We start from the raw sequence: 23,636 nt of genomic DNA, 5'->3' as shown, positions 1-23,636 counted from the left end.
TTTTCCAATGAGGGCAAAGCAGAAGGGCACATTTGAGACATCATTGACTTCAAATGAAAATGAACACAATCGATGAACACAAGAACGGAACAAAAACAAAATCAATCCAGAGTTTTGAAGCAAATAAAAATATCAAAAATGACCTCCTCCTGTGGCAGAACGTTTCACTTCAATCACAGGGCAAATATCAGCTGTATTTAGCCAGTCTCAACATCTGACGGTGTATTCATGGACCCCCTACAGTCCATTCACTCACCGTTTGCATAACTCTGCCAAAACTTAAAAGCACTTTCTAGATATGTGAAGCTCTAATCTGATAGCTGACTTTACACAGTTTCAGGGTGTTTTATCAGTCCAGCAGGAAACCAAGTCATCTTTACAAGTTTGATACTGTGAGTGCTTTTGAAAATGAACTAAATTACTTTGATTTTTTTTCTCTCCATAAAACAGGAGTATTGCTCCTAACTGTTTAGTACTGTTAATAATATATAATAAACATTAAGACAGTGTTCTCCTGACTGTTTACAAAGCCATTATTTGAATTTATTTTTCCATCATGTTTGTGGCATCTATTTTAGTTCATGTTTGTTTTTCATTAAATGTAGTTTTTGTTTTTATTAAAAATGCAAAGGATGTGTGTCACACTGTACATTTTTGGAAAGCAAAGTTTAAAGGCAAGGTTCTCCCAAAAAGTAAAATTCCTTTATTCACGCATTTTGTTCAAAACCTGTACAGTATATCATCTGACTGGAAGCTTGTATCTCCAGAACTGCCACTACAGGAATTTTTTTTTATTTCAATAATTATACACTGTGTTGTCAGGCCCGTTTTAATAATTTTTATTGGTTAAATATATGCAAAACCCCCAAACAAACAAGATGGGTGACCAATAGTAATTATTCATCATATTATCATATTGTCCGACAGAGACGATATGACTTTTTCTTCTGTGGAACACAAAATAAAATATTCTGAGAAATAGCGGTTTTATGTCTATACAATGACAGTCAACGGGGGACAAAGCAGTTATAAAGTATAATTTTTTAAATATCTCCTTTTGTGAGAAATTCATAAAGGGTTTTTGTTTGAATATTCCTTTAAGCTTAAAGAAAACAAGAACATTCTGTCAAATAATTGAACACTGCAGTTCTTTTCTCATTTGAAATGCATAAAACTTCTATATAACAATATTTCTCAAAATCTCAAATACCTACAGATAAAAGCTGTAGAGATGAAGCTGATATTTTTGTAAATGAACTCACAATACACTGTATTTTAAGCTGCTAGCATAAAATACTGTCAATAATAAAATAAAGCTCCCTAAAGCTGACATTTATGTTAGTGAACTAACACAGCTAATGGTTGGAAACACACATATACTTACCCTGTGATGATAATCTCTGGATACGTCTGTGATCCAACAGTCCATATGCCACCACCGACCGGCCACTCCTAAACACACAAAAACTTCACATTCAATAACACTCAGCACATTAACCCACATTTGACCCACAGCTTCTTGACACATACAGTAGATACTACGTATCATTGAAATGATTAGATAATGTCCTAATATCAGACTGAGAGATATTAAGATTAGTAAGAAAATTTGTAAGTATAGATTAGTTTTGAATTTTGACTAACCTTGTGGCTATAGCCTGTCTTTTTGTGTTTGGCTCCTATGGAATAAAGCACCGGTATGATGTCAGGGGGACAGTCGGCAAAGTAAGCCGTGCACGTGACTGGAGACTCATGGATGTCCATAGGGTACGGGTTCTCAAAGATGGGAAAGCTGTAAGGAAAAGAGACACCTTTTGAAGAATAAAATGGACAGTGGTGACTATTAATTGTGATTGGATGAATCCTGTTTAAAGCCCTTGCAAAACAGCCAGTTTTGACTGCAATTGTCTCCACATCAATTTAATTTTATATTAATGTGCCAAGTTGCTACAGGCAACCATACACAGCCCACAGCAGGGGTCTCAAACCTTATTGAATCAGAGTTACCTGGAGAGATCAAATAATCTGGAGGACTACTTGTATTAAATATTTAAAAAAACATGTCCTGTTCCTTTTCCTTATGCCTCAGGCAATAACATTGCTGATATTTTTCTATTTAATTACTTTCAGTTGTCCAAGGAATAAAAAATGAAGTATCTCTCCTGGCTCAGATCATTTCTCACAAGCTTTACAAACAACATTACTTGAGAGAAAATTTGTTCATTGTGATTATTATTCCTAATAAACATGATTTACTAAATATTGGTGTCTTTTATTATATTTCTGTTTATAAAAGCAATAAGGCACTTGAGGCAGTGCATTACAGTAACTTTAACCTGCCTCATATTCTGTCTAAAAACACCCTTTAACTGCAGTAAAATCACTTTTTGGTTTATTGCTTCAATATAAAAGATCCTAAAAGTGTTTTGGAGTGTATAGAAAGGCATTTTAAAAGAAATAAGGTAACTAAATAGTTTATAAGAAAAATACTAAAGACGGTTTAATTCTAAGAGGATTTGAGTGTGTTTTTTTCAGCATGTCCTTGTTAAGAAATTGCCTTAAAGCAAAGAAAACTTTTAGGGCTCTATTTTCACGATCTAAGCACATGGTCTAAAGCGCAGGGCACAAGTGCACTCAGGGCGTGTCCGAATCCACTTTTGCTAGTTTAACGACGGGAAAACGGTCGGCGCGCCCGGACGCATGGTCTAAACGGGTTCTCCCGATTCTCTTAATGAGCAATGGGTGTTTTTTGGGCGTAACGTGCAATAAACCAATCAGAGTGTCATCTCTCATTCCCTTTAAGAGCCAGTTGCGCTCGCGCCATGGCGGATTCGCTATTTTCACGGCGGAGTTTGCAAGAGCAAAGACTGGACGCTTCTCCAGAGAGGAAACGCATCTGCTCGTGCGTGAGGTTAAAGCGCGCGAGCAGATCATCTACATGACAAGCCGGATTTTTATCTTTATGTACACAATAATAATCTTTTACATTGCAATCCATTTTTTTTATATTTGGCATGTTTGTGTGCTGCTGCGCTTCCCTCTGTGTAATAAATAAAGTGAAAGCGCGTTGTGGACCTGCCCAGAGGGGCATTTTCTACTAATGCGCTCTTTTTTAAACAAAAAAAATATTGCGCCATTGACTTTAGACTTTAGACCAGGTTTGAGTTGGTCTATGGCGCAGTCTATTTTCAGTTCCTCAAAATAGCAACGCGCCAACATTGCGCCTGAAAACACCTCTTTTTTAGACCAACACGCCCATGGGCGAACAAATGAGCGCAAGTGCATTTGCTATTTAAACAACGCAGCGCAGGATGGGGAAATGAGAACTGCGTCGGGCGGAAACTAGCAAAAACACTTGCCTTGCGCCGGGTGTACGGTAGGGCCCTTGATGTCAAACTGGCAAAAGTCTCTGTGGCAGAAGTGTCAAACGGCCAGCGTGTGTGTAAGCCTGACCATGGCTCAGTCTTTTAATAATGATTCATTTGACGGATGCTTATGAGTGACAACTCCAGTGATATTTACCATTACACACACACACACACACGCACGCACGCACACGCACACGCACACGCACACGCACACACACACACACACACACACACACACACACACACACACACACACACACACACACGCACGCACTCTAAATTAAATCCTTTTCCACACAGCGCTCACACACAATATACAGTATATTGGGTGTTGAGTGCTGTTGCCACTGGACAAAGTGTCAGTTTGAGGTGTTATTGAGGTACATCACATTGAGTTACATCATTCAGACACTCTCACAGGACATGAAGTGTGTATGTATGGTAGTAGAAGAAAAGCTCTAGAAAAGATTGCTCACTTGCTCTGAGTTAGATCCACTACAACGAAATCTTTCTCCAGCAGAACCACCACCGCATATGGCTCCTGAACCTCTGTCAACACAAACACAACATTCCCAAACATCTCAACACAGCTCAAGAAAATGACAAATCCATCACTTAAAAAATAAAGAATAATTTAATCTCTGTGAAGAACTGAAGATGAGCTTATGCTTGAAACCAAGGGAATAATGACTTATTTTGTGTGTTGTGTGCAATTTAACATACTGGAATCGTACTGATTCACAGACAGTGAAACTATTGAGTCATTTGTTGTTTTTCAGAGTGTGTCTGCATTCAACTTTTATCAAGTTAAAGGAACAGTTCACACAAAAATGAAAGTTCTGTCTTCATTTACTGTATACATTTCTACGTTCTGATGAACACAGGAAAATGAATTTGGAAGAATGCTTGTAACTAAACAGTTCTTGGCTACCATTGACAACCATAGTTGGAAAATTGCTTTATAAATGTCTTTGTTCTGTTGAACACAAAAGAAGATATTTTGAAGAATGTAGGAAAGCAAACAGTTCTGGCGCACTTTTGACTACCATTGTAATGTTTCCTATAGTCAATGGGGTCAAAGAACTGTTTTGTTACAAGCATTATTACAAATATCTTTCTTTGTGTTCATCAGAACAAAGACATTTATACAGATTTAGAACAACTCAAGGGTGAGTAAATGATGACAGAATTTTTATTTTTGGGTGAACTTCCCTTTAAAGCACTTCAAACAGTTCTTTGCTGAATACTGTATATGTCATCTGGTGCGGTGTATTTTGAAGCCCAATGTATGTGTATACATCAGTGTCTGGCATATCTTGGCAAATATAACAATATTTTCTCTCCCCTTGAATGAACAGAGCCAAACCTGTCATTCCTCAAAACATACATTTTGTAATATATATTTCATCATTCTAGTTGGTAATGAATTGTCTTTCCAGTTTGTTGTTGTAATGATTTTGTTATTGCATTTGTAAATCACTAAACATTAAGAGAAAAGTATGTTGGGGACCAGTGGTGGACAGTAACGAAGTAAATTTACCTGAGTACTGTACTTAAGTACACTTTTTGAGTATCTGTACTTTACTTGAGTATTATTTTTTCTGAGTACTTGTACTTTAACTTCACTACATTTGAAAGCCAAATATCGTACTTTTTACTCCACTACATTTATAAAAAGGTCCAAAAGTAGAAAATGGTTTCTATGCAGCGGGGTTTCCTGTGTGCTCAATTTATCTGGCTTGCGATCTGCCAGGACCTTTTACTGTTGCCAAGTATTTCAGTTTTTCTAAGTTTGCGGTTTTCCGGCAAGCTTTGAATGGCCATTAGGCAGATTTTTCGCAAATCTGGCAACTCTGGGATCTTCTCCGCTAAACTAATGTAAACGTAGGCGCTGCTACACTATTGATAGCGCTCTGAAAAGGCAAATAGAACAATAAAAGACGAAAACGGCACATGTTAAAGTGTGGTGTAATCATCTGTGGGTTACGATCAGTCAAAGATCATAGAAACATTGTCATGAAAATGATCGGCATAACGGCTAAACGGTAAATAAGCATCACATACACCTTGAGCTACACGTGCGTGTTAACTTCTGATCTGCTGCTATATCATTTAAAGCGATTTGGAAAATGAATGATGTTTTTACTGAAGTAACTATAGTTGTATAGTATTCCTGTTGAAATAAAAACAATAGAACCCTGCCCAAAATACAACATAACATGTAATGGATTTAATGGTTATAATGGGAATTGTACTATGGATACTTGTTGTCTACTTGTATGTGATGGATTCTATTGCTGCGATGGTAAATCCTATTGGAATAAAACCCAAAACACACTACAAAGAGGAATTTAATTTAAAAATCTCATTCTAATTCAAAAATTCATTGTTTTTTTCAGCAGGGACGGTATTTGCAGTAAAACCACAGTGTCCACATATTTACCATTTTCTAAATATAGGAACCATACTCCAATTAATAATCTTTAGTAAAACCACAGCAACTAAAAATACCATAGTTTCATTATACTAGCTATAGTTTATGTTTGTAGGTAAATGATGGTAATACAAATGGTAATAAATCCAACAAACACATGGCTTCTACACTTTACTATTTACAAGAACCTTACTACTTACTGGTAAATTGCTGCTAAAACTGGTAAAGGGAATATACAAAATAAAAGAACACTGCTCATAAATTCATATAGGCCTAGGGGGCTAATGATGATAATTAGGCTAAATGGTCATACAGGATTATATCTAAACTAAACATATGTGTGGTAAACATATAAAGCTCTTAAAGGAGTTGCTCACTGCAAAATTTGCCCCATTGACTTTCCATAGTAGAAATAAAAATTATGGAAATTATGTAATTATGGAAAGTCAATGGGGGCAAATTTTGAAGTGAACTACTCCTTTAATACAACTGATACTGTGAGCTACTCGGTGTATTCAGTAGGTTGCTTCAGAGGCATAAGGTATATGACAATAAAACAATGCACAACTGACATAAAGGAAATTTACTTTTAATACTTGAGTACTTTTAAAAGCACGTACTTCTGTACTTTTACTCAAGTAAGAATCTGTCTTTACAACTTTTACTTGTAGTGGACTAATATTTGACCAGTAGTATCTGTACTTTCACTCAAGTAAGGAAGTTGTGTACTTCGTCCACCTCTGTTGGGGACTAAGACTGCAAGGAATCTACTGTATAAGCACATTTTAAAAATATCTGCTATCCAATAAATAAGTAAGGGATAATGTACAGGCAGCCGGTTATCACAGAAATAATTGCGATAACAGTTGGTTGCTCGTACATCATTCCGCACAGTACACGGCTACTTGCCACATGAGAAAAAAACTGGACATGAAATGTGAATTTGAAATATTTTATTAGCTATTTTTTACCGAATGAAGACCTTCCGTGAGGAAAGCCGTTTAATTCCGGTTTTAAGGTAAGAAACGTCGTTCAGATGTCACGAACAGGCATTTTGGTTTAATCATTTGTAAATATAATGTAGGGGTGTGTGCGAGATATATCGCGTGCGATAATGTCGTAAATCTTGTTTTAACGATGTGCGAAATCATATTACCGAGTATGTCACGCATATTTCAGCTCTACTAAAAACAGCACTCAGTGTTCACAAATACTTAAGTCAAGCACTGCACATGCACATTCACAGCACGGTTAGCAATTTAGCCGATCGCGCTGTCTCTGTCAGCTCTGTGTCTGCTCTTAAATGGTTCGGCAGGGCACAGAGGTGCTCGCGCTCGCGATCACACAGCGTCAGGTGAAGTGATATTACTCGAGGAGTTAATTAGTGTTTTCCTGATGAATACTGTCAGTTCGGAAGAATAAATCCATATAGACTTGATTTCAAAGCCGCAATGCAAAGCTCTGATGTGGGAGCAAATAAGGCTCAAATCCGAATGAGATCATGCGTGAACGAGCCGTTCGAATTTGTTTAAAAACAGTTAAAGCCATAGTTTGTAAAATCCGCCACTAGAGGGCGCACATTCAAAACAACAACAATTGCCTAGCTTGATGACGCTGTGAAGGAGCGTGGAATGATGGGATCTGTTGTCTTCAAACCCACCGCTGATGGCCATCAATCAGACGGGAACAGTCAGTAAAGCCGGTAACAAAGGGTAAGGCCCCGTGTCACTGTTTAAAATGGCGATTTTCTGACAATTTACAAGTAGTTGGAAACCTTTGAGATATTGTAATTACTCAACTGAAAAAAATATATAAAACTGGCCTAGTGGTTTTTGGATATTTTACTGCAAAATTGTTACAAACTGTACCTTTAATCTAAAACATAAGCATCCCACACAAGTTTGCTTTTGGTAGGCTATACTTTTCTATTCCAGTGTGCTTCTTGCTTGTGTCCTGCACAGTTCACCGTACACCCGAGTGTTGTGTTTCTACATGAATGATTCCATTTAAAGACTGTTTCCTTAAAGGGACGGTTTACTATCATCATTTCTGTTCATTCAAATATAATTTATTCTAACATTGTTTATTTACCCTTACGTTGTTGAAAACCTGAATATGACTCTTCTGTGAAACACAAAAGAAGACATTTTGAGAAATGTCTCAATTTTGTGTCCATACAATGGAAGTCAGTTGGATTCAGTGTTGTTTGGTTGACACGTTCTGCACAAGTAATAGTCACAAAGGTTGACATGAGTGAATGATAACAGGATTTGATGAGAAAATCTTTCTCATTCTCTATTAATAATATCAAAAATGAATATCCTGGTTACATGTAAGATGGAGCTAGTACAACATACTAAAGGGATAGTTCACCACAAAATAAAAATTCTGTCATCATTTACTCACCTTCGAGTTGTTCCAAATCTGTATAAATTGCTTTGTTCTGATGAACACGGAGAAAGATATGTGGAACAACGCTTGTAACCCACTGACTACCATAGTAGGAAAATTTACTCTATTTCTTTATTCTGTTGAACACAAAAGAATATATTTTGAAGAATGTAGGACAGCAAACCGTTCTTGGAAACTTTTGACTAGTCGATTGGGTCCAAGAACTGTTTAGTTACAAGCATTCGTCCAAATATCTTTCTCTGTGTTCAACCAAACAATTAAATTTGGTTTGGTTTGGAACTACTAGAGAGTGAGTAATTAATGACAGAATGTTCATTTTTGGGTGAACTATTCCTTTAAGACTATAGGATGCAAAATATCGCCTGCTTATTGTTATCGGGAAATCCCAGAAAATATCTAGATATCAGTTTTTTTGCCAATATGGCACACCCCTAATATAATGTCATATATGTTATTAAAACATATATTTATATTTAACTTGTCAAAAAAACCTGTCAAAATGATTTGCTGCATCCAGATTACCGTGTGTTACTAGTTTTGAGAGGTTGTTATCTGGGAATAACGAACCTGCAAATGTTGCGACTGGCCAATCAGAATCAAGCATTCCAAAGTGACAGTGTAATAATACATAATAATGATAATTAGTTAAATGAAGTTCCTAAAATCTACTACAGATCTGACATAAAAAAACTACAATTCTCAACATACATTACTCACCGTTCAGATAGGGCGTCTCACAGAGCACAATGAATTCCACTATTGGGTAGTCCATTTCTAAGACTGTAATGGCTTTGCCATGCATGATGGTGAGGGTGGGTCTCCGTCCTGCCTTATCATACGACAGACCCCCAGAGAACACGACGAAAGCTTCGCTACTGGAAAACAAACAAAAAAATGTGTAAGTAGAGAACAGCAAACCGTCTTTATCATGCCATGTGGAATGAACTGCCAGCCTCCACCCGAACTGCAGCATCCTTCACAACTTTAAAAAAACAGCTCAAAACATACCTGTTCCGCATTTATTTGACTAACCAATAACTGTTTGTCTGTCCAAAAAAAAATCTATTGTTGTTCATTCTCTCCTTTGCTTACTCCAGCTTTAATCCTCCTAGTAGCATGGCCTTGTAAACTAACGGTACTGTTTAGCGTGTTGACAAAATGTTTATATGCTCTCCTACTTGTAAGTCGCTGGATGAAGTTGTGGATAAAAGCGTCTGCCAAATGAATAAATGTGAAAAAAAATGTTTTTATGTATATGAGGCAGAGAGAAAATAAACATGGAAACTTGGAACATAGAAAGCTGGTCTTTTTAGGTGAAATATTGAATCCTGTGTTGAATTTTAATGAGTGGTCTGACTTGGAGTAACACTTTCCTACAAATTGAGCTGAAAATGACTAAAAAGTGCTGCATGTGGGATTGAAACAACTTGTCTGCAAACGATTTATGGAGATTAGGGCTTCTGACGATTTTTATCATTATCAGAGAATCAGGACAGACTTTAAATTATGATAATTCACAGACCCCAGTTTTCATAACCATTTAAGGATTAATAATACCTGATTGCCTCATGGCCGGTGTTGGTATAGATCAGAATTTCTCTAGGGAACTGGACAAATGGTTTTTATCACAACTGAAGTGAGAAATATAAACCCAAATGCACAACCATGATTTATAAATATTTACCAAGTCATGAACACATGATCTGTCATAATTCTTTCATAATAAAGACAGTGGAAAAAAAGGCTAAGTATGATTATTGTGAAACATTGTTCTTTATGTGACTGAATGTGCATTTAAGACACATTGCTCCTCTGCTGGGTACTTGTTTGATTTGTATGTTTTTATTTTAATACACCACATTTCTCAATATAATTACCTTATACTGTGTAATTTATCACAGATAACTACAACCACAGCGCTGCTCACATCCATCACTAAAAGCAGAATTTCCCAAATGTTTGTGGTCTAATATCCCCTCTGTTTTACTATAGTGACAATCATATTAGACCTCCTGACACAATGACATTCAATGACTCGCCTCTGACCTTCAATCAACCTGGACAATAATGAGGTCATCTGCACTCTGACCACCGACCCAAGTTTAAGAATGCTGTCACATTTATGACTGTAATCTAAAACAAAGTGTGTGAAGGTGAGCAGAAGATGTCAGGCTAAGAATAAAACAAAAAAGCAAAACAAACTGCTGAGGGAAGGTGCATTCGCATGCTTTCATGCAATACAACCCATGTGACAAACACCAACTTAAGCCACTAAAGCAAATCAGCCAACGAATCACAAACAATAAACAATACAGTCCAAAAACAAGCCTTCTGATAACAGATTTTACACGCTTTATTGCAGTGATATAGGATCATCACAGTATGACGACAAACAGAGGAGTATTGTCGGTAATGACAGGCCACAAAGTTTTTTTGTATAAATATAATAGGATATTTCATATCACTTTTCCTTTCCATGTGTCTCTTGTGCTAAACCAGAAAACACATCTGTGTGCAAATAGCCCTTCAGACATTTTTTAAAGAAAAGACCAAGTTGAATAACAAGAATACTGCCAAACTAATTTAAAATTTCATCGAAACGGCCACTTATGACTTCCTTGAACACAGCAGAGTAAAAACAAACAAGCGAACGATCAAAGATGGAGGCTTCTTGAAAAGATGTTTCTCTGTTCCTCTCCTGAGAAAAACGAGCTTTTCACAAACAGGCAATAGACTTTAATTGTTTCGTGACAAGATAAAACAGCAATAATGGTACTCGAGTGGGACTTAGATGCATCTGTCACAAACACATCGAAGGACAAAATCACTCTGCGGCACTCAAAACATCATTTCCACTAGAAAGACTCAAAGCGAGAATGAATTAAAGATGTTAATTAGTCAGGCATTCTCTTTTGGTGTGACAGATCAGTGACAGATTCTTGATCAAACCTTTGGATCCTGCCGGAAGAAGACGAGTATGGATAATGGCACTTTTAGTGTTCTCAAAGAACTGTATGTGTTTTCACCTGTTTCTGGAGGTCTTGTATTCGACTTTGAGGATGGGTTTACACGATTCTTTTCTACCGTCTCGCTGTGTCTTGCCTGAGAAAACAGATAACATGGTGAGTTTTCATTACAATTTATAATAAAATATAAACCTGCATGAGTGTTTGAAATGACATTGAAAATTGCCAAGTGTGTGACAGCTTGTATTTTAAAAGTCATGTTGTGTAATTCACACTTTAAATGTCTCATGTTCTTTCTGCTTTACACCGTGGACCTTTCTGTCAGTTAAAAATCACTTTCTGCACTTATAAATTTCGAACTTGAAGTGTTCAGCTTTATGTGACCCACTGAGCTCAAGGCAGGACCACAAACTTAGCCACCAAGACGGAGAGTGAATCATTTATTCCTGTCAAATCATACCCACACACTGAATCATCCTCCATAATGAACACACCTGCTGAGGGGGTGTGTTTGCTGACTACGTCAGAGTCAGTTTACACTAATAGATGATGAGTCATGGCTGAAGAGGTATTTAACTGTGTGTGGGTTTATTTTGCTATACTTTAGGGACAAATCTGTCCCCAAAAGGTTACTAAAACTTTGGTTTATTGAACAACTGAAAAATGATTCATAAATGTGTTTTCTAAAAGGAAAAAGGTTTTCTTTTAAGGTTATGATTTGGATTATATTAGTAATTCTGTAGTTATTAGAGTATTATATTCCATTTTAAATATCAGATTAGAGTGTAAACTATAATTATTTGTGCATATATGTAAATATGAACAATAAACATTTCATAATAATTTGTGATTTTAAAACACCCTTTACGTTCATCAGATCTAAAAGTGGTATAACCAGAAATTTTCTTACATGAGGTGGAGGTGATGACTTTTATTCTTTTAAAAATGAACATTTTACCTTTTCCACATGACCATATACAAGTGAGGTTGTGCACTAGGCAACATGCTAGTATGTTTAAAGTCCCAGTGAAATTAAAAATTACAATGCCTATTTTTTCATGAAAGTATTGCAGCGTTTATTGTAAATAGTTTATTAATGTGGGTCATTCTCTTTATAAAATTCGTGTTCCCCTTATAATCTTTAGCTATAATCTGAAAATACACTTCCTTCCTGTAATGACTATCCATCTCAAATGACGTATTAGACGGCTTGGGCGGAGCATCCGTTAACTCCTCCCCTTCAACTGTCAGTCTACTGCCAGTTCCATTTCATAATGCAATTGCTGTTTTAATACATCCAATCAAATCGCTGAGAAAGACTATTTTTCTCATTAGAAATTCCATTTCACTCGGAAATGCATCAAAATACAGAAGTAAAAACGATCGCAACTTCCGGTTCACGGGGACTTTAAATGCTTTGTGTGTGTGTCTGTACTTACCATGAGGGAAGGTGACTTGAAAAGGTTTAGCCGTGTTTCTCAGATTCCACATGCTTAAACTGCCATCGGAATGACTGCACATGAACTGACGCCCTTCGTGATGCCAGCTTACTGAGTGAATGGCCTGAGAAAAAGTGAGAGAGATGCAAGAAAAATAGGGATCAGGTATCCCTCCATAGACAGACCACATAATATTGTTTCATGATAGAACATCTTTGCTGCTTTTATTGGCACCCAGTCTTTTTTTTTTTTTAGGGGATTTTTGCCTTTTTTCTTATACCATAGGACAGTGCAGAGCAGCAGACAGGAAAGCCTTGGATATAGAGACAGGGGACAGGGACCGGCAAATGAAGCTCGAGACGGGAATCGAACTCGGGTCAGGCTGCAAGTGCACTGGCACTATATGTCAGCGCACTAACCACAGGGCTATCAGCGACGACATTGGCATCAAGTTTAAGTAAAGAGAAAAATATGGAGGGGAAAACCGTTGAGAATGATGCAAGCTTAACTCGACCAAATTGCTGACCATTATGGTTTTCTTATTTACAGCAGAGCAATAATTGACTTGACTTAGTCAACTCACTTAATCCATGCTGCACCTGTTTAATGAAAAGTTAAATTATGATCAGATTTTTCGTTGCAAGTATTTTGCAGTCAGTTCTCCTCAATCACAAGTGTAATTCATCAAATTAACTATGGGCTTTTATGTCTACGAGTTTATGCTTGCAAAATATTTTAACAGAATATCTATTGCGTTATCATTTTAAACCTAACATTTGTGAAATGCTATTAAACTGTGCTTGTGCTACAGTAGTATTGCATTTAATATCCACTTAAAACAAAGCATGAGAGAAACAAAGTGTGAGAAATGAAAACAGAGATGAGATAGAGAATGAGAGATGCTGCTGCTCAGCAAAGCATCAGTTCTTCACACAATTGTGTTCATCCATAAATCAGACTTGTGCATCTTCTAGTTGGCTACGGAAATTAGAAAGGTGAAGACAAGACTGATAGTTCCTGCTTGTGAAAGCCTCTCTCTCTTTCTCTCACTCAACCCTCCATCCATCTGAGGGAAAGTCAATAACCCGATATCAGTAATTACTCAACCATCAAAGCAACCTAATCTCCACTCATCTACTCACTAATGTCCCACAGTAAATAATAAGTGAAATGATACCGGCGTCAGGATTATTTGTTTAGAGGGTTTATGGTGTTTGATGTGTGTGTGTGTGTTTAGGATTGTTCAGGGGGACTGAGGTGATGTGCCGTAAAACAGAGCTTTACAAAAATTTGTCACAGGTCTGTTTAGATAGGGAACACAAAGAACGTCAGTGCTGGTCTATGCTGGTTTATGCTGGTATACAGCTGGTTTAGTGAGCAAGCCTTTCTGGTGAAGCTCAGAAACAATACTTGCCGGTTAATCTGGACACCAGCATCCTATACTGCATTAAAGGGATAGATCACTTAAAATGAAAATTCTGTCATCATTTATTCACCCTCTTGTCATTTCAAACCTGTATAACTTTATTACTTCTGCACAACACAAAATAAGATATTCTGAAGAAGGTTAACGAAGGCACCCATGCACTTGCATTGGTTTTGTGTCTATACAGTAGAAGTCAATGGGTACCGCCTATGTTCAGTTACCAACATTCTTCAGAATATCTTCTTTTGTGTTCTGCAGAAGAAAGAAAGTCATACAGGTTTGAAGTTACAAGAGAGTGGGTAAATAATGACAACATTTTCTTTTGGGTAAACTACTGTACTGTATGTCTTTAACTATACTTCGTCTGAGATAAAAAGGGGATAGACATTTTTGTACCAATCTATTCCTTTCTTTCAACACCATTTCTGACACCGCACTAACAAACACGTGCCTTGTCTTTCTTCTCATTTCCTCGCGTCTTCTTCCCTTCCACCGCACAAACGCTTCGTCTATCCCTGCTTCACTCTCTCTTTTGAAATCCTTCTATTAAAATTACTTTTTCCCACAAGCGTGGGCATTCCAGGCGGGCATCTAAACTAGCAATTAGCAGGCCCCAAGACATTTCCATTTACCCACCCTGACACACGCCTGCCGAGCTACCGTACCCCAGACTCCCTTTGCACAGGCATCGTTGACAGATGATCAGAGAGCACTGTTGTCGCACTGAAGCCACAGTAAAGGGCTGGAAGGAGAAAAGGGCGAGTTTTTGGAAGGTTTTGAACGCAGTGGATGTGAGTGACGCTGCTAGCGGCGCTCTGATTCAACCACGTATTGAGATGTGAATACAGGCAGCTGGGGCTACAGGAAGAAGTTCTTCTTTCACAGAGAAAGATAAAGTCATGTGCCAAGATGCGAATATGCTAAACACATCCACATGCCACAGGGAGTGAAATTAAAGGAGAAAAGGTGACTTGTGTTCAATGTTGTTGTAAATCAGCAACAGAGTGGAACGAAACGAGCAGATGAGCCAATTTTTTCCTACACAAAGTAAATTTATTTGGACAATGGAGAGCAGGAGAGACGTCATTTATTTATATCGTTCTTTTGTTGTCGTCTTGATTTTTTGGCTGAGGACTAGATGTAACAAGATGAAAAATAAGAGTTGCATGCTACAAATGTGGACACACATGCTTAAACATATAAAAGTAAACATAAATGCTTACCTACTGTAAACACATGTAAGAATACCATATGTGACCCTGGACAACAAAACCAGTCTTATGGGTCAATTTTTCAAAATTGAAATTTTTACATAATCTGAGAGATGAATAAATAAGCTTTCTATTGATGTATGAGTTGTTAGAATAGGACAATATCTGGCTCAGATACAACCGTTTAAAACTCAGGAATCTGAGAGTGCAAAAAAATCAAAATATTGAGAAAATCGCCTTTGAAGTTGTTAATCAGGGGTACTGTGGCAGGCCATCCACTCACAAAAATAAAGTTTTTATATATTTGTAACAAAGTTCAATGTAGGGAAGGAAGGAGGCGGGAACCGGCGAACATTTAAACAATAAACTTTAATCAAAAATAAACAAACAATAACACGGAAGTAAAAGGCCGGCAGCCACCTCACGGTCGACTGCCGGCCACACAAACATAAATAAAACTTAACATTTCCGGGCCCGGTCCTCTCTCGTCGGCAGTCCCGTCGCTCGTCCTCTTATGCTCCCTAGCTCCCCGTGAGGCATGCGGGCCCCGCCTTCCTGCCCCACGGCTCTCGTCCCGCCTTCCTCGCTACATACCCCCATCGCCCCTCACAGGCCGGGGGGGTACCACCGCGCCTGTGCTTACTCCCCCCCGGGGGGCCCCCCCTTGAGAGCCCCAGCGCCTGGGGGTACGCACCGACGAGACGAGAGAACGGAGCCGGGAGCAGAAAGGAAAAAAAATAGTCCGGTTCCCCGACACGCCGTCGCTCGATCCTCAGCCAGCCGAGAGGCTCTTCCTCGCGGTGCTATGCTGTGGTGCTGGACGTTCGGTGGACGGCCCGATCCTCCTCCGCCTCCTGGCGGCCGGCGATGGCTTCTGGCTGAGGGCAGCCGGCACTCCCGCGCTCCCTCCATGGCCGCCATCCCACCTCGTCCCAGGAGCATGGCCGCCGGCCGGCGATGGCTCCTGGCTGAGGGCAGCCGGCATTCACGCGCTCCCTCCATGGCCGCCATCCCACCTCGTCCCAGGAGCACGGCCGCGGGCTCTCCGTCCCCACCGAATCCCATCGTTCCAGCACCACGATCTCGGGCAGCCGCTGGCGGACGCCCTCGTCCGCGCTGCCCGAACTCCTCAGCACCGCGAGGCCGCTCGGCGGCGAGGGCTCTTCGACAGCATGTCCCTCCTTCCTCCCGGGTTTCGGCACCAATGTAACAAAGTTCAATGTAGGGAAGGAAGGAGGCGGGAAGCGGCGAACATTTAAACAATAAACTTGAATCAAAAATAAACAAACAATAACACGGAAGTAAAAGGACGGCAGCCACCTCACGGTCGACTGCCGGCCACACAAACATAAATAAAACTTAACATTTTCGGACCCAGTCCTCTCTCGTCGGCAGTCCCGTCGCTCGTCCTCTTATGCTCCCTAGCTCCCTGTGAGGCATGCGGGACCGGTGCGCGTACAGCTGATACTCATTATCACTCACGCCACCGGCCCCGCCTTCCTGCCCCACAGCTCTCGTCCCGCCTTCCTCGCTACAATATTTAAGGTAGGAAATTTACAAAATTTCTTCATGGAACATGATCTTTGCTTAATATCCTAATGATTTTTGACATAAAAGAAAAATCGATAATTTTGACCCACACAATGTATTTTTGTCTTTTACTAAAAATGTTCCCCTGCTACTTAAGACTGGTTTTGTGATCCAGGGTCACATATCAAGTTTTTTCAGAACTATCTTATTATTATATTTTTAATTGGTTTTTTTCTGCTATATTTTAAATGTATATATACTGTATATATTATGTTTTCTATATCTTTATAAACAGAATACATTTTATAATCAATTTGAGACACTCACCTCATCATAATATATTCTGAAGTCGGCTCTTTTGGCCCTCAGGTCCCACATTACTATTGTTCCGCCCTCGTAACCTACCAGCAACTAAAAAAAATACACAGACACAGAAAAGAAACAGCAGTTTGTCATTTTGTCTTCTCTTTTGAATTGAATTCATCATTCATCATACATCATACATCATCTCTCCTGAATAATCTATTTATTTATTGATTGGTTGGTTCAAAAAACTATACATAAACGTTCTATTTAGTTTATGTTAGCATGGTGAAATAACCAACACAACTATAGGACTACGGAATATTATTTTCTTTTCTGAAACCTTATCGGTCCCCCAAGCCTATTCATATTAATTCCCATAATGCATCTGTTTATGTTGAACATGCGTTGCATTGAACATAATTGTTCCAAATGAAAGTAAAAAACCATTGCTTTCTTTTACATTGGCTACTGTGTATAGACCCCCTGGCCGATTTCAAATCTCCCTTACCTGTCTAAAAAACTAGAAAAAGTAGTGTCCACTCAGTTGTGCTCTTTCTTACAAAATAATGACATACACGAAGAATTCCAGTCAGGCTTTAGACCGCATCATAGGACTGAAACTGCGCTCGTTAAAATTACAAACGACCTGCTTATAGCATCAGATAAAGGTAACATCTCACTCCTAGTCCTGCTTGACCTTAGTGCTGCGTTCCATACTGTAGACCATAAAATACTTCTAGATCGCTTACACAATTATACCGGTATTCAGGGACAGGCACTACAATGGTTCAGATCTTACTTATCAGACAGACATCAATTTGTCCATTTAAATGGGGAATCATCAAATCTAACGCAAGTAAATTATGGATTACCTCAGGGATCGGTTTTAGGACCCTTGCTATTCTCCATATACATGCTGCCCCTTGGAAGCATTATTAGAAAACATGGAATTAGCTTCCACTGTTATGCAGATTATACTCAGCTATATATCTCATCAAGACCAGATGATTCCTTCCAACTATGCAAATTGGCAGAGTGCATCGAAGATATAAAACATTGGATGACTTGTAATTTCCTTCTTTTAAATTCTAATAAAACTGAAATATTACTTATCGGACCAAAGACACGTAAACAGAATATTTCGGATTATGACCTGCAAATTGAAGGCTGCACTGTTACTCCAACAAGTACAGTTAAAGACCTTGGCGTTATATTAGACAGCAACCTGTCATTTAAAAATCACATTTCAAATGTCACAAAAACAGCCTTCTTCCACCTTAGAAATGTTGCCAAATTGCGAAATATTTTATGTGTTGCTGATGCAGAGAATCTTATTCATGCATTTGTGACCTCAAGACTTGACTTCTGTAATGCACTGCTTAGTTGTTGCCCTGCAGCATCAATAAACAAACTACAGTTAGTTTAGAATGCAGCTGCCAGAGTTCTAACCAGGTCCAGAAAATACGATCACATAACCCCAATGTTATCAACCCTTCACTGGTTACCCATTAAGTATCGTATTGACTTTAAAGTTCTTTTAATTACTTATAAAGCCTTAAACGGTTTAGCCCCTACCTACATAACAGAGCTTCTACCACACTACAACCCATCACGCTCTCGAAGATCTCAAAACTCCGGACTTTTGATAACACCTAGAATAACTAAATCCACCAAAGGGGGTAGAGCTTTCTCATACATAACACCTAAACTCTGGAATAGCCTTCCCAATACTATTCGAGGGTCAGACACACTCTCCCAATTTAAATCTAGATTAAAGACACATCTTTTCAGCCAAGCATTCACTTAATACATAGTTACTGAACAGCAGCTACGCTAATTATTCTCTTTCTGCCCCCCTGTCATATGCCCATCCCCAACTAGAGATTACGCCAGCTACATCTGAAAATCCCGTGCCATCCTCCTGCGAGAGCCTGCGGACTGACTGACCATCCCAGCTCCATCCAAGGCAATTCCATCACCATCTAAGAGAAAAGCAACCATCTGATCAGCCCAGCTCAGACAATTCCATCCCCAAACAAGAGCAAAGATGGACTACTTGTCACATTAATGCTAAATTTACAATACTGGTATTTAATGCTAAACTTACATCACATGACAGCAGTTTGAAGTTATTGCTGCACTCAGTGACTTTGATTGGAGGTAGCTGGGTGTGTGTTTGTGGGGAGTGGGGGGGGCTTGTTGGTTGTGGTTTGGGGCATTTCATTTGTTGGGACTGTGTGGGTCTGGTCTGGTTTGGTCTTGTTTTGTGGTCGATGTCGGACAACAGAGGAATAAAGTAAATTATGCCATTACTGTTTTTACATGGTTGTTCCTCTGTTGTCTGTTGTCGATCGCGGAATGGGACCGGGTTGGACCTGCACGTTTTCGGCGGGTGGGGCTTCCTGGGTCACGGCTGGTGGGCTCTCCCTGTTCTTCGTGGACGTTTGCTCGGTGGCTTTTGGTCGTGGTCAGTGAGTGCAGCTATGACACGTCAGAGGAGATCTGGCCCTCCCGGCTGAGCCTGGTTTCTCCCGAGGTTTTTTTTTCTCCATTTATTCATCATTGGAGTTTGGGTTCCTCGCCACAGCAGTGCAGTGTTGGCTTGCTCACCGGGAGACTGCATTTATTTACTTATTAGACATTATTTATTAGAATGATCTTGCTTGGTCTATAAACACCATGCTCTGTGCTGTGTTTTACCTTTTTGTGTTTTTCTTATTTGCTCCTGTAAAGCTGCTTTGGAACAATGCACATTGTGAAAAGCGCTATATAAATAAAATTGAATTGAATCTGCTGTACTGTAAGCGTGACATAAATGTTACATTCACTAGGGTATACAAACTCTGTACACTTCAGCCTGCACAGTCTGCAAGAAAGATGTTAGCATGCATGCTCAATACAAGATGCTAGATGTTAACACCAGTTGTCAAGGTGAACATCAGGTCACACAACGTGTATGTGTGTGTGCGCATGTATCCAAATGAGTGTTAATTAATCAGCACTGTGCCAACGCATGCAAAGTGCTTTTGAAATGAACTCCAGCAGTCACACAGAAATTATTCTTTTACTCAGTCTGGGCTTTCTGTTGTTTGAGTTCCTGACTCCTTGAAAAATGCAACGGAGGAGAAAAAGGAGAGAACTCCTCACCTTTCCCTCATCTTTTGGACTGTCACTTAGATGAACAACAGGCCCTGGATGTGTCTTTGTTGATCTGAGAAGAGAGAGAGAGAAATGTCTTCAAAAGGTTTCAGGATGATTGAATGAGCAATTTGCATCATTCTCATGCATCGTGTGCCTGAAAAGTGTGCATATGTTTTAAAGACTATATAAAATCAAGATTGGTGTTCTGTGACTTTTCTCCTTTTATTGTAGCCTCTAAAATGACAGCATTTTTCCAGCAGAGTAGACAAAAACACATTGATGACATCATCTCTTGCTCAGTGGCGTATACCTTATTTTTTGCCGAATAAAGTACTCCAATAAAGTACAATAAATCCCTCCCCCAGTTGTGACTGCCACCAACTAACAATAGCAAAACATGGTTTGTGGGTGTGTTTTAAACTAGCTATTTTTAACTCAATGAAAAATAATACCAATCAATTAAAAACACAGGGCCAGAATGAATCGTGTCCACACTCTTAATGCTTTCTTTGCTATCCAGCACCCAATTCACATACTGTAAGGAATTATGCAAATTAAATATAAAAAAATTATCAATCTTTTAGAGCAGTTTGAAGCCTTGTTGCACCACTGTGATGCATGCATCTGAATCATCTCTTTCAAATTCTGAAAGCATGTTTGGATATGTGCCCGGTTATAATGTCTCTCCATCATTTAGTCATCATTCCATGAAATACTGATCTGCTGTGATCGATTAAAAATGTATAAAAAATATCTCATTTAACAAAATTCATGTTACATCCTGCATTCTCAGTTTTGTAAAAAGAGTACAATACATAATAATCTAAATAAACATCAAAAGAGACGTGTTTTGGGCTGATCAGAACACCCTGATTTACGCAGTTATGGTGCAGTGTCTCAACGCCTGTTAAACTGTGTGCGGTCTGTAAATAAAACACAGGCTTTTGCTTTAAAAACACCTCAGCCGACAGTCACTTTTCAGACTACAGGTTACCCAGGTCATTCACACAGTCTGTGAATGACAGAAAGTTCTGGAAGGCTTCTTGTCAGAATTCGACTCAAGGTCTTCTTTCAGCAGAATTTCAAACGCAGAGAGTGACAGGTCGGGAAATGTGCTTCGGCAGTCTCCAGTGAAATGACTTCTTTGCTTTTGTGTGAGGATATGGCAAGTACAAGAGGGACCAAAAAAAATAGCAAAGTAACAGTGGGAGAGAGAAAAAAATCACACCGACACACAGAGACATACATCCGTCTGTGCTGGTGAAAATATTATTGCAATGGACTTTCCAAATAGACTGAGCCAACAAAAAGCCCAAACACCCAGTAATGCCTCTAAGTATATTATTGACACCGGCACCATGGCATCAGAAAACCGATCAATCACAGTGCAAAGGAAAATAAATGTGAAGGGATGTATAGGATATAATTGAAATGTTGAGTGAAGACCCTTCAGGCGCGTGTCCACTAACAAGCATGTAGTTCAATGTTTTAATGTGGCTCAAATGTTGTTGTGATTTGAATGTTAATGCATCTATGTAAATAAACTTTTCTGGTTAATCAAACTCTTCAGACATCATCAAAATTATATCAAACTTATGTCTCAGTTGGTAAAACAACCAAAACAAAAAATGCACTTACTATATAACTGAAGTCTAGGGATACCAGAAGTTTTAAAAGCAGAGATGTGCAGTTTGTATTTTTGCTGATGCACATGCTTCATTTATTCAAGAAAACATGTGTATTTGCTTGATCTGTAGCATTTTCTTTTTGGTGGACTACATTTCTAGGTGAATGACCCAATTGTGTGTATTTGGAGTAATTCCTGTGGGTAGAGTTTGTTCCATATAAACATACTATAGCTTTAATTACATCACATCCCTTTCTGGCATTCTTCCACAGATATTACGTAAAAGTTGGGTTGGCGTTTCCATCTCACTAGTGTCATGCTAACATTTGTAATGTTTTATTTGGTACGGTTATAATTTCATAGTACTACTACAGATATTTTGAACATTTATTTGCAGCATTGTATCAATGCCCCAAGGCGCTGTAAACACATTACTGTAAACACATTTTGTCTCTGTGTTTACAAACAGAGAGATGAGTCAACCTTATATTCTGTAGTAATTAAAAGCATGGCCAAGTTTTTGTACATAAAGCTTACAAAAAATTGATAGTTCACCCAAAAATGAAAATTCTGTCATCATTTACTCACTCTCTTGTCATTTCAAACCTTTATGACTTTCTTTCTTCTGCAGAACACAAAAGGAAATATTTGGGAGAAAGTTTGTAACCGAATAGCACTGGCGCCCATTCACTTCTATTGCATGGACACAAAACCACAGCAAGTGAATGGGGGCCAGTTAACAACATTCTTCAAAATATCTTTTGTGTTCTGCAGAAGAAAGAAAGTCATAAAAGTGTGAAATGGCAAAAATAAAAAAACTTTTTTATTTTTGGGTGAACTATCACTTTAGCTGAATATTGATTATACGGTTTCTGCTAAGCCTTGCAGGCAACTTTTAGTGGTTTTCATATGGTTTGCTTCAATAATATTCATTTTTTCATCGAACACAGTACAAGAAATATAATACAAAAAACTATTCCACCAAATCTCTCTCTCTCTCTCTCTCTCTCTCTCTCTCTCTCTCTCTCTCTCTCTCTCTCTCTCTCTCTCTCTCTCTCTCTCTCTCTCTCTCTCTCTCGCTCTCTCTCTCTCTCTCTGGAACAGAGGGGTGTGCAACTACAGTATAGACCCCCTGAAGGATGCTGAGGTTACTTATGTCAACTCATCATTTTTCTATCAGTGATGCTGAGGTTGCAAGAAATGTGACTGCCGTGGGCAAAACGAGGTAAAAGGCAGATTCACAAGCTACTGGACAATCACCTGAGCTGTAAATACCATGTGACACTCTTTACACTCAGTTCGGTCAGTGGCAAAATATCTTTACACACTTGAAAATAAGTCATTTACACAGCCTCTTTCTTCCCTTTGTGTTCTGATGACACTGTTGCAATACTACGGTATAGGATGCATTTTCTATTTGGCCAAAACAGTCCTTTCACATCATGTTTTACGTATATTTCACAGCAAGTGTCATGCAGTCATGCAAACTGCTAGCAGATATGCATAGTGCTACTGCTACTGCCCGTCATTGGACACTTTAAAAAGCTGTGGATTATGAACCACGGATTACAAATTTGAATAGGTTATTTCCACGAAGCCATTTTTAAACAACAATTTTTGTGTGATGCTGCATTAATGCAAACAGGTGTCAGTACAAATTTCAAACCTGCTGTTGTATTATCCAGGAAAACCGTATTGATAGATTTTCATGATTAATAATTCATAACAAAGATCTGGAAATAGGAAAGTAAATATGTTTCATAATATTATATTAGG

General features: G+C 38.7%; 1 protein-coding gene across 1 annotated transcript in view; it reads right to left on the bottom strand.

Moving 5' to 3' along the window:
- Positions 1–23,636, bottom strand: part of stxbp5l (syntaxin binding protein 5L) — a 154,479-nt gene that overhangs the window by 44,405 nt on the left and 86,438 nt on the right. Inside the window, exons 6-13 of the mRNA XM_057335913.1 lie at positions 20,240–20,303; positions 17,114–17,197; positions 12,620–12,743; positions 11,241–11,316; positions 8,932–9,086; positions 3,845–3,917; positions 1,645–1,792; positions 1,385–1,452 (exon numbers count right to left, since the gene is read on the bottom strand). Coding sequence (XP_057191896.1) covers positions 1,385–1,452; positions 1,645–1,792; positions 3,845–3,917; positions 8,932–9,086; positions 11,241–11,316; positions 12,620–12,743; positions 17,114–17,197; positions 20,240–20,303 — 792 coding nt within the window. The remainder of the gene's footprint in view (positions 1–1,384; positions 1,453–1,644; positions 1,793–3,844; positions 3,918–8,931; positions 9,087–11,240; positions 11,317–12,619; positions 12,744–17,113; positions 17,198–20,239; positions 20,304–23,636) is intronic.

This window comes from Triplophysa rosa, linkage group LG6 (genome assembly GCF_024868665.1).
Source record: "Triplophysa rosa linkage group LG6, Trosa_1v2, whole genome shotgun sequence".
NCBI classification, from domain to species: Eukaryota; Metazoa; Chordata; class Actinopteri; order Cypriniformes; family Nemacheilidae; genus Triplophysa; species Triplophysa rosa.
This window is presented reverse-complemented; position numbering and strand designations above follow the sequence as displayed.